Raw genomic sequence first — 13,534 nt, 5'->3', positions numbered from 1 at the left:
AGGTGCATCTTGGGATGCTGTTAAAGGAGGAAAATACATTTTGAAGTCATTTGCTATGTGTAAACTAATGTATAATATGAAGAATACATTTCTGTAAAACTTAAATTTCTAGATGCACAATTAATATGTGACATGGTCTACAAAATCAGGCCTTTTTACATGCATATTTCTTATTGTTTACATGCAAAAATAATATTTGTACATGCACTATATATATATTTTCTAAATGCAAAACTGGATTTTGACTTAATCTTTAAAGGTAATTCTGAGAATTTCAGCAGATGCATTATTTTGGCATGCATAATTTACTTTTACATGCACAGTTGTGTATTTTTACCTGGGTATTTTAATTACAGTATGCAAAGATTATGATTGCAAATGTTTATTTTAACATGCAGTAGTTAAATTAAAACATGGAAAATGTGTATTTTTACATATGCATTTTGTTTTCTGTGCACAATATTACATATCTGCATGCACAATTTATGTTCTGACATGCTCTACAAAACGAGCTCTGAGATGAAGCAGTTTTTACATGAACAATTTAAATTTTAATCTGAAACCTAATTAACAACTTATCATTTTACATGTACAATATCTATTTCTCCATGCTCTCTTTATATTTGGACATATTTATTTGTTATATTTTGGCCTGGTGGATGGATATAATTTAAGATTCATTTTAAATGTTTACTGTGAGATCACAGGGAAGTTCTTGCATTCACAAATGCACAGTTTATATGTTAATATTTATATATTGCTCTTATAAAACTTAAGTAAATCCAAGAATTAAAGCCGATGCTTTTTAGATATGAAAATGAACATGAATTCAGTCAGTGCGTCCAAACTTTTGACTTATGAATCCATTGATATTAATCAAATGCTGCAACATTAGCTTATTATTTAATCTTTAAAAAACTAAAGAGAAATGATCTGATTATTAAATTGATTATAAGTGATTTGCATTGAAATAAAGGCACATCATGATATCTGCTCATTAGTTTGACAGACTGCGAGGCTGCTGCACGCTAACTGAAGGGTAACACTCCTGCGCCGCACTGTGGAGTCTAGAGTTTTGCACGTTGCGAGCGATTGGTCAATTGTTTCCCGCTCTGGAAGGTGTTGTGAGTGAGGCTGTAGGTGTGTTCCTCTGAAGGGGCTGTGGACTGACTCTTCTTGTCTCCTGAAGGGGTTTCACACCCTTTTGGAAGGCAGCTGGACTCAAGGAGGCAGGACGATCCTGTCTGTCCCTCCCCCTTCTCAGCCCTGCCCACCCAGTGTGAAGCTCCACCCCACGAAGTCAAGGTGAGCTTATCTCTGTTTAGCCCCTCCTCATCACAGCTGACCTGTCAATCACACTTCAAAGACTTCAGGAGATCAGAATTCTCTTAGTAGTTTCATATTTACATTAGTGCTGTCAAAAGATTAATCTCATCCTAACAAAGAGCTTGTATTTATTTATATAATACTGTAATATTTTGTTAATATAATATATTACTGTGCATTTTTATTGTGTGTGTGTATATATATACATACACACACACACATATATACACATACATATATATAGATATATACACACACACACATATATTTCGAATACATTTTTATAAATGTCTAATATATATATATATATAGTAAGTTATATGTAAATATTTTGGCTTTGTATTATTTTTTACACACTTCTTTTGGATGTGATTAATCTTTTGACGGCAGTAATTTAAATATATAAAACGCTGAGCGTCAGCTTAAAGCAATAGATTTGTGATATATTTAGTTTTCGTTGATGTAAGGAAAAATAATAAAACATTACTGTTTTGCTGTCAGCTCAGGTCCAGTAAATGACGAGAAAAAATTCAATCTTGATTTTAAGCATATTAGTAAACTAGCTAATTATCTAGTACATAAGTAAATTAAGATTAATCAGTAAATTAGTGTTTAAGCATTTATATATTAAATATAATCAAAATTAAACGTGTTAACGGAGAATTTAATTAATACTGACAGTAATTACAGATAATTTTACCAATGTTTCAGTATAAATATTATGAAATGTTTTGATGTATTGTTAGTCAATGAAGCTCATTAAGAACAAATGGAAAATTAAGGTATATCAATTATAAATGCATATTCATGTTTTAAATATTTGTTAATTTATTAATAAAGTCTAACATTACCAGTTTCTTATTGCTTAATGGATCTGTGCTGATACTGATTAATGTTTAAATAGTTATTTTTTTAATGAATGAATTAAATTTTACTGTTTACAATATGAAAATAAACACAATATGCATACCTTTGACTTCATAATGCAATAGACATTTTTGGGGAATTTTATAATCTAAATAATAATTGATTAAAATTTTATATTAAATGTATTCATCGTTATACCCAAGTATAATTGTTTATACTACATTATTAATACCTAGAATTATATACCTCAAGTATAATTATTTAAATATTCCAATAGTAGTAATAATAATGCTCCATCTAATTCACTTCATGAGCTGATGAACACTTATAACCACATTTTACACCTGAAATAAGAATAAATATAAAAAAAGCAAACAATTAATTTGGACTTTGTTTACAATTATTTATTACAATTTACACATAATATTCATAAACGCTTTAATAACGTATTATACATATAGCCTTTTAATTCTGCCAACAGTTTAATCTTTAAGTTAGATATAAATATATGTGCATTTATAATTGATAAACATAATTAGCTTTATTGACTAGATCTAAACTTCTCATAATTTGAATATTATTAAAAACACTGAACATTAGCTGAATTTGACTATTATTTAAAAGATCCGAGATCACATTTTATAAAATATTATTATTATTATATAACAAATGACTAATTTACTGATTGATCTTTATTAGTTATAGATCTTTGTCGTTAATATTCTATATAGATCTAGTTCATTAATATAATCTTAAAATCAAAAATTAAGTTTGTTTCTTATTGGATCCGTGCTAATTAATGTTTAACTATATATATATTTTTTTAATAAGTCAACTAAATTTGACTGTCGAGTATAAAAATAGACACAGATTATGCATGCATTATAGATGACTTTATAATGCAATATACTTTGAGCCACCAACATTTTTATGTTTACATTATTTAGTAAAGATCAGTCAGTAAATTAGTAATAATTTGTACATAATAAAAATAAAACTTCATGTGATCTTAGATCTGTTACATAATAGTCAAATTCAGCTAATGTTTAGTGTGTTCATTAATTTTAAAATTATGAAAGGTTTAGATGTAGTCAATGAAGCTGACTTATAATAACAAATGGATATTAGTATGATGTAATAATTATATTTATTGATTATGAATGCATGTTTATATCTTAAACTGTTGGCAGCATTTAAAGCCTTTGTGTATAATGCTTTGTTATAAATGCATTTATAAAGTCCTTTGTAATGCATTCTATGAGCATCATGTGTATATTATAATAAATAATTGTAAACAAAGTCCAAATTAATTGTTTGCTTTTTAATTAATCTTGCTTCTGGTGTAGTTTGTGGTTATAAGTGTTCATCGGGTCATAAAGTGCATTCAAAGATGCATTATTATATATTGGAATATATAAATAATAATAATTGAAGTATAATTATAGATATATGAGGTATAAATAAAGCTTGAGGTTTAACAATGAATACATTGAATATACTTCAAATACAGTTATTTATCAGATCATAAAATGCATTTTAAAAGATAAATAATGGATTTAAATGTCTATAATGCATTATTTAATAGAATTAAAGTTAATTTACCTTTAAGATTATTATTTATGTGTGTGTGAAAATAAAGTTGATGCATTCATGCAAACTATAATGCATTGTTTTTGATATCTCACATACTGCATTATAGTAAAGCTCAAACACACTGTACATATATCTGCTGATGAACAGCTTCTGTATTTTGTGTGTTGGTTATTGACTGTTGTAAATTGCATTATGGGATGTTGATCTCTGCTCTGTCCACTTTTAATGCTGTAAATTCAACTCTACAGTTTAACAAAGTGACTTTATTGACATTTTAGTCGTTTAAAATAATAATATCTAGAGGAATAAGTCTGTAAAAGAACAGAGAATGTGCTGCAGTTTATTTTCTGTAGGTTTCTGTAGTGTAATATACAACACCAACCCAGACTATATAGCACTGCACACTATTAAACGTGCAGAAAATTAACTTTTACAACTTATACATCCTAAAAGAAAGATCAAGTTCCCATCATGCAACTCGAAAGCAGAAATAAACAGAGAAAAATATAAATCACAAAATACAGAAAACTGCTCAATTCCTGATGTGTCTGAGTTTCTCCAGAGGGTTTTGCAGTGATATGAGCAACAGATTATTATTAATGTGCATCGTTTTTACAGTGATCTACAGCCGACAGTAAAACAATCAACACTGACCCGCCAGACTCGCGCTGGAGGATCAACTAATGTCAATTACACAGGTATTGAGGATTAAAATCACTGTGCTTCTTGAAAAGTTCACCTGAAGGTTTTTAATCAGTAGCTCTTATGTTTTTATCATTTGAGTGTTTGATTCTCCATTTTAGGATCACAAAACCAGCCATAAAGGTCATTTATTTTAACTAATTGAGATTTATGGATCATGTAAAGGCTGATTAAATAAGCTGTGGGACAATATTTGGCAGAGATGTTTAAAAATCTTTAATCTGAGGGTCCAAAAATCTAAAAATGGAGGAAAAAAACCACCTATAAATGATATATCGACAAAATAAATATCCGTAATAGTGTATTTACTCTGATTCAACCCATGTATAGGCCTGTCACCATATCTATTTTTGTTGTAGGATATATTGCACCAAAATATATTGCGATAAACGATATTATTGTCATTTTATTTTATTTATTTTATTGTCATAATACCAGAATGACAATATAAAATCATCACAATGCAAGTACACTCTTCCAAAGGACACGTCATATTTCATTCTTAAGAATACTTCATTTATTTTAATTAGTCATTTTAATAACTAGGCATTGGAATCAATGTGAAAACTCAAATCCTAATTAATTAATAATAAATGTTCACAAGGTAAAGAGTAACGGAGGCTGCGATATCTGCTGCCAGATCTATTTTCAGCTGTCAGACACACATATAAAATTATACTATCATAATAACACAATGTTTTTAACCACAGATGTTGCATAATCAGCTGAAATTGGTGTTTATGTAGGAGCGATTATATATTACATCACCAAAAATGATTGAGGTCATGTCCATGTGTTGTGTGATCAGTCCATATATTGAATATTGTGACCGGCCTAGCCATGCCAATACTCAAACTGCCAGATATGACCATGCAGAAGAGAATTGCATTCATTTCCATCATCAGTTATTCATTAAGAACTGTTTACTTCATTTCATTTTGTGTTTTGTTTTAGCATTATTCAATCGTTCTGTATTTATTTATTTATTTTTCCTTTGTTGTTTTGAGATCTTATTCATATTAGTTTAGTAGTTTTTTTTTTTTTATTCATTTATTTATTTTGCATGTGTATGTTTTGTTAGTGTTAGTCTGGGATATATGGAGCCAGATCGGCCTCAACAAATAATACATTTACAAAATAAAATGAATGCATCCACAACACAATCCGTAAATGCGCAACTCCAATTAATTTAGGCGATTTTTACATGTGAATTCACCAATTGTGTGCTGTATTTAGGAATTGTTTTGAATCTATAAATTGGATTTTGTAAATGTGAATTGTGGTTGAATTATTTTTGAGACCGATCTGGCTCCATAGACGGAAATCTCAAGTTTATTTATACACATGCACTTTTTGATGTTTTGTTAGTTTGGCATGTTATTAATCTCATATATATATATATATATATATATATATATATATATATATATATATATATATATATATATATATATATATATATATATATATATATATATATATACATATATATATATATATATATATTTCATATGAATGACTCATTTGATCTGTGTTGCAGGACTGCGCTGAAACACACACACAGCCCGAGACTCCAAAGCAAACAGAAGCAGCACGTAAGTAACACACACACACACACACATCTTCAGTCTCAGTGTAATACAGATGTAGATTGACAGTTTGTGTATCATTAAAGGGATGGATGTTTCTGCAAATCTGTCTCAGTGTTTTTAATTCTCTTATTTATAATCATACAATCAGGCATAGAAGTCGGCTTCTGTTTAAATTGAGCTCAATACATCATAGAAAAGCCGAATAAAGAAGCTTTCCATTGATGTCTGGTTTATGACAGGACAGTATTTAGCTGAGATATTTGAAAATCTAAAACCTAAATCTAAATATTGAGGCAAATCACCTTTAAACTGAGATATTGGTCAGATTTACAGTTACAAAATGATTAAATTAGAGCTGGTCAAAAATTAATTGCATCCAAAATAAAAGTTTGGCAAAATAGCCTGTGTGTACTGTGTATATTTCTTATATATATATATATATATATATATATATATATATATATATATAAATATAAAAGCACACACATGCATGCATATATTTGAGAAAATGTTGATATAAAATGTGTATATGATACAAGTTATAAATATCTATGCATGAAAATTGTTTTGTTTCTATGAGTGTATCAAATATACATAATATCTATCAAAATATCAAGTATATACATATCTATAATACACACATATACAGAATTATTAGCCCCCTTTTGATGTTTTTCTTTTTTAATATTTCCCAAATGATGTTTAACAGAGGAAGGAATTTCTCACAGTATTTCTGATAATATTTGTTCTTCTGGAGAAAGTCTTATTTGTTTTATTTTGGCTAGAATAAAAGCAGTTTTATTTTTTAAACACCATTTTATGGTCAGTATTATTAGCCCCTTTAAGCTCTATATTTTTCGATAGTCTACAGAACAAACCATCGTTATACAATAACTTGCCTAATTACCCTAACCTGCCTAGTTAACCTAATTAACCTAGTGAAGCCTTTAAATGTCACTGTAAGCTGTATAGAAGTGTCTTGAAGAATATCTAGTCTAATATTATGTGCTGTCACCAGGGCAAAGAGAAAATAAATCAGTTATTAGAGATGAGTTATTAAAGCTATTATGTGCAGAAAAGTGTTAAAGAAATCTGTTTTCCGTTAAACAAATTGGGGAAAAAATAAACAGGGGGGTGAATAATTAAGTTAAATAATTCTGACTTCAACTGTATATAATGTCAAAGCAAACTTTTATTTTGGATGCGGCCCTGCACTAATGTAGATGTACTGTTAGTCAATGAAGCTGATTAATATTAACAAATAAGTGTTAACCCATATGTCAATTATAAATGCATATTTACAGTACGTCTTAATGTAAAAGTAATTACCATTTAAATGTTTATAATAGGACAATATTTGGCTGAGATGTTTGACAATTGAAATATTAGGAAAATCACCTTTAAATTTGTCCAGATTAATCCTATTCAATAAAGTAACAACCAGAAATTAAGTTTTGATATATTTACTATAGCACAGTAAACATGAAATATGATTGATTTGGGAAACTTAATCTACATAATATCTTGATGATTTTTGGCATCAATGCTTTTGATACAGTATATTGACTATTCCTACAAATTCACCCGACTGGTTGGGTTGTTGTAAAAGTTGATCTTATTTAAGCTTTTGAGACCATGAAAGGACAACAACAATTGAAACCAGTTTATATATATTACAGTAAATGGTTAAAAGAGGATATTAGGCATTAATAATGTTAAACTATTCCTAAATTAGCCTTTTAAAGCTTGTTTTGAAGAGCTGTGCAGTATTATTACTGTTATTCTCCTGCTGAACATCTATATACTGATATTTTATAAAGAAAGCAAACCATTATATAAATGCACATGTTTTATGGTGTAAATGCACACACACAATACAGTCATAGGTTACAGTGAAATCTGGTTTCAGTGGACACGAGGAGTTTCTCTCCTTCTCTCCTATTCACAGGCATTTGAGTTCATATTGAGGTAAACCCTCATTATCCTGATGCATCTAGTTTGTTTTCGTCCCACAGGGGTTTTTGGATGTGTTCTGGGATTTTCTCGATGGCAGTCTGCAGAAATACACACACACAGCGAGAGTTAGATTACAGCAAACACACTTTACAACCTCCATCAATACCAGTCTGCCTACTAATGTCTGTTCACATGGCAACTGTATCTGTGCAGTCGCAGGTTTGTTTGTGATGTCGTTACCTTGGTGACCTCCATAGCAACGCCTTCAGGCAGATTACGCTGAATATACTCCAGATAAACCCGTGCGCTCGAGCCGGTTATTCTGGAGATCTGAAAAAGAGCAGAATTTTGATGTACGTTTCGTAAGATTTTGCAGTATGATATACTTTTATTACTAAATAAACCGATATTATTAGTAACTACACATCGGCTTATATATTATAACAATATATATACAGTTGAAGTCAGAATTATTCGCCCTCCTGTATATTTTACTCACTAATTTCTGTTTAACAGAGAGATTTCTTTAACACATCTCTAATCATAATAGTGTTAATAACTGATTTCTAATAACTGATTTATTTTCTCTTTGTCATGATGACAGTAAATAATATTAGACTAGATATTCTTCAAGACACTTCTATACAGCTTAAAGTGACATTTAAAGGCTTCACTAGGGTAATTAGGGTAAAGTTAGGGTAATTAGGCAAGTCATTGTATAACAGTGGTTTGTTCTGGAGACAATCCAAAACTAATATTGCTGAAGGGGGCTAATAATATTGACCTTAAAATGGCTTTAAAATCATTAAAAACTGCTTTTATTCTAGCCGAAATAAAACAAATAAGACTTTCTCCAGAAGAACAAATATTAGCGGAAATACTGTGAGAAATTCCTCAATCTGAGAAACATCATTTGGGAAATATTTGGAAAAAAGAAATCACAGGAGGGTGAATAATATTGACTTCAATTGAATGTTAACCTATGCTATCTATTAAAGCACACACAAAAATATATCTATCATGTATTGTGTTAGTGATAATCTCAAATGAATAATCTATAAATCTTAACTACAGTATATAGAGTTGTTTTTAAGGTGTTGAGTGTGTCTGCGCACCTGGATGCACCTGTAATGCGTCCTCATCTCATACTGCACGCGGTGCTTCTTGAAGATGTGCACAGACTTCAGTAACGTCAGCTTATCGATGTGTTTGGGTGGCTCAAATCTGAACAGCAGAAAACCACACATTCACTGTCCGCTCTTCATACCTCGCTTTAACTCTTGATAACTGACCTCTGGCTAATCTGAATCTTCGGCAGTCAGATTAAAATATCTGGATGAACTGATCTGAGATCTGTGCATGTGTTTATGATTGATGCAAAGCGCAGATTCATCATCCTCCAAATCATAATAAGCAATGCAGTGATTGGCTGACAGCACAGCCACGTGATGACATCATCTGATTAATATTCAATTACTCATGTCAGCAAAATTACATTGAATTCATAGTAAAGTTTGTTGAATATGATGCATATTAAAATCTTTCCACATCTGTTGTAAGCTGCAGATTTCACACTTTCGTGTGTCAAGAGTATTTATTTAGTTTTACTTTGAGTGGATTTTCTCTAGACTAATATTCAAGTTTATTAATCTTGTGACGTACGGCATAACTTTCTATGTTAATATAAGCATTTTGATTTTGGAAACTTTTGCGAAGCATCAAATAACTGGTACTTATTAGCTGTCAAAACGTGTGTGTGACTCCCATAAATTAGTATTCCTAATAAAAATGGGAATATTGGTCGTGTCTATTATCATACACAGATATTATATATAGATATACACAGATCTATCTCAGATATTGTACTAAAGCTGGGTCGGCACCTTTTAAAAGTGTGTGTTTATCTAACAGGTCCATATTGGTATCTTATAATTAGCATATAGACCTACAGTCATTAATGTTCTCTTTGAATCAGTTGGAGACCTGACCTTTATTTCGTAGTGTACATAACAGTTTCATAATACAGCGAATGCAGTAATCCACATATGAAGAGCAGACCTCAGGCTTCAGACGCCATGTTATTATTATATTAGTATTATTGTGGTTAAATTGACTCACACTTTCTCCAGGCTTAGGCCGAGCTCTTTGGCGGCCAGCGTGGCGAAGAACTCGTAACTGTCGAGCACAGCTCTATCGTGACCTTTGACCTGCACCGAGAGCCGCTGGTAGAGTGCGTCCGGCTCCTCGCTCTCTATGATCTGCAGAGAGATTGATCATCTCAGTCACGCTTTGCAGAATTACATGATCTACGCTTGAGTTCAGATACTCACAGCAGGAGACGGTGGGGAGGAGACGGACGCTGTGTGGACCAGCCTAGACACACACACACACACACACACACCATAAGCAATTTTACCACTTCAATGTTTATTTATTTATATTTGTAGTCAAGTTTTTAAATGCGCGGTCTTATCTGTTAAGCCTTTATTATGTTTTTGTTAAAATAATATTGTTTTGATTGGTTCCATAGATTTTCAATCATCTATGTTGAGCACAATATATAAGTTATATAACTTTTATATCACTCCTGGCTGTTTTGTAACCACCGTATAGGCATTTTGTATTTATTTATTATCTATCTATTACAATTTAGAGCTGTGAATTCTGGTAATTTAATTTAGATAGATGAATAGACAGACAGATAGATTGACAGATGTTAGAAATAATTTATAAAGACAACATCATAAGCAATATATGTTCGTTGTGCAGCAGAACTGACTGTTTTTGTACGAATAAAATGGCTGGAGGCCAATGAGAGCGTAAGTCTAGGCTATTCAGGTTACAAATAATCTATAATCTTTAATATTAGCGCCGAATTAATCGTTAAACTCTAAAATAAAAGTTAAGCATTAAAATGTTCGAGTTGTGAATCTGACCGTGGACACGCTGTGTGATGCTGGACTGCAGTAGCCTACAAAGACAAGAATAAGGGTTCAACATATTCTACAAGATAAACTTCTATATTCATATAGAGATAAGTGAACGGGGTAAAAGCAGGTGATTTACCGGTGTGAAGTGTCCGTGAAAGATCTTTGACAGGACGCGAACGGTTCTTACACTCGCCATGGAGGCCGCCATGTTTTCTGCCTCGACTGAGCCGGAAGTGTCGTCTAAACATAAGAGAAACAGCGTCCCTATTGACGGAATGGGACATCACATGTAAGCGTCAACTCAGTAAAACAGGTAACGAGTATATGATCACAACAACTTACAAAATAGCAGATCAAATATTAAGGAAATATATCTAATGAACAAACAAACAAAAAAACAAACAAACAAACGTCAATTATATAAGGTTATATACACACTGTTCGTAATTTTCTTATAAAACATCAAAGACAGAGGAGCTTTAGTCAATTAGAAAAAAATGACAATATTGGGGTTTTATCCAGAAATGTACATCTATGAATGAAAAGTTAAAATGCTGAGTGGAAACCTAGCTAACATACTTTACAACTGTATGATTTATTATTTTAACTTATTGTAAAATATATTAAGATATTAACGTATTATATTTTAATTTATTTAACTGATTAAACTTATTTATTTATTTATTTATCTTTACATATGCATTTCTTGTGTTAGTTTGCCATATTATTTTCCCATTGTATTTATTTATTTGTCTGTAGTCGGGTTGTGTGGACGAGATGCAGGCAGGCAGTGAATGTGATCATATGGTGATCACGTGACCTGAGCAGGGGCCCAGCAGCATCAGAAGCAGAGCCAGCAGCGCTAAAAACACACTCATCTGACACCCTCCGGCACAGGTAAACACCGGGACCGGCCCGATCGGGCTCCTATCTCATCAGGACACCGGTTCCGTTCTTCTAGCGCACGCTGTTAACGGGTTATATAGCGGGAAAACGAAGAGAGAGCGCGTGAAGTGAGAGTAGCAGCGGAGCTAACAAAAGCCAGACACAGAAACACACACACAGATGATTCTCCTAACCGATGCTGCTGTTGATGTGTGTTTATGTTTATTAATCAGACTAATTAAAGATGTGAAGATCTGATCTAGCGCTGTAGCTGTTAGATTAGCAAAGCACAGGATAATAATCACAGACTGGAGCTGAATTGTGTCCTCCAGTTCATCCGGATCGCAAATCTCTGATTAGTAAATATATGTGAAGCTCAGAATGTTGCTGTGAGAAATGTTATTATTGTTGAATTTGTGATAAATCAGATAAAGCATAGCAAATATTACGTTTATGACGTGCACGCGCAAACTAGAGCACCGAATGACAGATCGCAGGTTATTGATATTTTATCATACTGGGCCGTTTTACACTATGTTGAGCGATTATATTTTTATTTTTCGACTTATACCTGCTAACAGATTGACTAGTCAAGGATGATTGTTTGAAAACAATCTGAGATGAAACCTCAAACTAGAGCATCGTTTATTGTGAAAACGTTGGAACCGAACGTGTGTTTTAAGATCACCGGAGGAGTCACGCGTTAATGATCTGCTCTGTAAACAAATTAAGCGTCATTAATTGTGTTTATATCCTGCTGTTGTCCTCCTAAAGGAATCCCCGACGCTGATTGGCCGGAGGCTCCTCTGATGCGATGACGTCACAGGCGGAGCCGGCGCTCCCGCGCTGGAGGAGCTGACACGCGCGCGCGCTCCTGCCATGAGCACGCGGAGAGGCGCGTTTCACCGTCAGTGACGTCAGGAGGGACCTCGGAGTGATGTCATCACCCCGCGAGCGCCAAGCAGGAGTAAGTTTTCCGTGAGCAGGATATTCCGGCCTCTGTGCTCTTGGCAGGTGATTCCCTCCTCCAGATAATCTGCAGCTGCTGCTCACGCCTGTCAGCATGACTTATGTGCCCTGCTAGTCACAGTTATATGCAGTTCTGCGGACGCTTTCGGAGTGGTTGTGAACTGACAGCCGCTCTCACCTGGACCCCAGGGACCCGCCGGTGAGCCGGGTGACTGTGTGGATTTGTGTTGGCTGGTTGGCGGAGGCATGTTTGCGGCGGTGGAGCACGGACCCGTCCTGTGCAGCGACTCCAACATCCTGTGCCTGTCCTGGAAGGGCCGCGTACCCCGCAGCCAGAAGGAGAAGCCGGTGTGCCGGCGGCGATACTGCGAGGAGGGCTGGCTGGCCACGGGGAACGGCAGAGGGGTGGTGGGAGTCACTTTCACCTCCAGCCACTGCAGGAGGGACAGAAACACTCCACAGCGCATCAACTTCAACCTCAGGGGACACAACAGTGAGGTGGGTGGATGAAACGGCCTGCTTATTACTTAATACACAAATACACTTCATTAAACAGGTAGACATAGACATCACCTATATGCTGTAATACTGCAGGTTGACTGTATATATATATATATATATATATATATATATATATATATATATATATATATATATATATATATATATATATATATATATATAAAATAACTAGGCCCACACGGAATCTGCGCG

The 13,534-nt window shown here is 33.2% G+C and overlaps 2 protein-coding genes and 1 long non-coding RNA gene across 3 annotated transcripts in view; 2 read left to right on the top strand and 1 right to left on the bottom strand.

Annotated features, from left to right (window-relative positions):
- The first annotated feature begins 516 nt into the window (after positions 1–516).
- On the top strand, positions 517–6,182 carry LOC130222621 (uncharacterized). Its single transcript, XR_008836524.1, has 3 exons — positions 517–1,305; positions 4,405–4,484; positions 6,029–6,182. It is a non-coding gene; the product is annotated as an uncharacterized LOC130222621 (long non-coding RNA).
- Positions 6,183–7,911: 1,729 nt separating this feature from the next.
- mrps10 (mitochondrial ribosomal protein S10) lies at positions 7,912–11,194 on the bottom strand. The gene is made up of 7 exons (XM_056455158.1): positions 11,103–11,194; positions 10,973–11,007; positions 10,367–10,409; positions 10,155–10,294; positions 9,152–9,260; positions 8,277–8,366; positions 7,912–8,134 (listed from the first exon to the last, which is right to left on the bottom strand). Exons 1-7 carry the CDS (start codon positions 11,172–11,174, stop codon positions 8,060–8,062), a joined length of 564 nt encoding a protein of 187 aa, XP_056311133.1. The 5' UTR covers positions 11,175–11,194; the 3' UTR covers positions 7,912–8,059.
- Positions 11,195–11,778: 584 nt separating this feature from the next.
- tulp4a (TUB like protein 4a) overlaps positions 11,779–13,534 on the top strand; it is a 29,424-nt gene continuing 27,668 nt past the window's right edge. The window contains exons 1-2 of the mRNA XM_056456294.1: positions 11,779–11,863; positions 12,626–13,318. Of these exons, the coding sequence (XP_056312269.1) occupies positions 13,067–13,318 (252 nt within the window). The 5' untranslated portion in view covers positions 11,779–11,863; positions 12,626–13,066. The remainder of the gene's footprint in view (positions 11,864–12,625; positions 13,319–13,534) is intronic.

The sequence above is a fragment of the Danio aesculapii genome, chromosome 4 (genome assembly GCF_903798145.1).
Source record: "Danio aesculapii chromosome 4, fDanAes4.1, whole genome shotgun sequence".
In the NCBI taxonomy this organism is placed as follows: domain Eukaryota; kingdom Metazoa; phylum Chordata; class Actinopteri; order Cypriniformes; family Danionidae; genus Danio; species Danio aesculapii.
Note: the sequence above shows the minus strand (reverse complement) of the source record. Positions and strands in the feature narration are given on the sequence as shown.

Coding starts and splice junctions, on each gene's coding strand:
- mrps10 (XM_056455158.1), bottom strand. CDS start 11,174: ATGGCGGCCTCCATGGCGAGTGTAAGAACCGTTCGCGTCCTGTCAAAG. Junction 11,008..11,102: donor TTCACGGACACTTCACACCG/GTAAATCACCTG, acceptor TTGTCTTTGTAG/GCTACTGCAGTCCAGCATCA. Junction 9,261..10,154: donor GGCCTAAGCCTGGAGAAAGT/GTGAGTCAATTT, acceptor TCTGCTGTTCAG/ATTTGAGCCACCCAAACACA.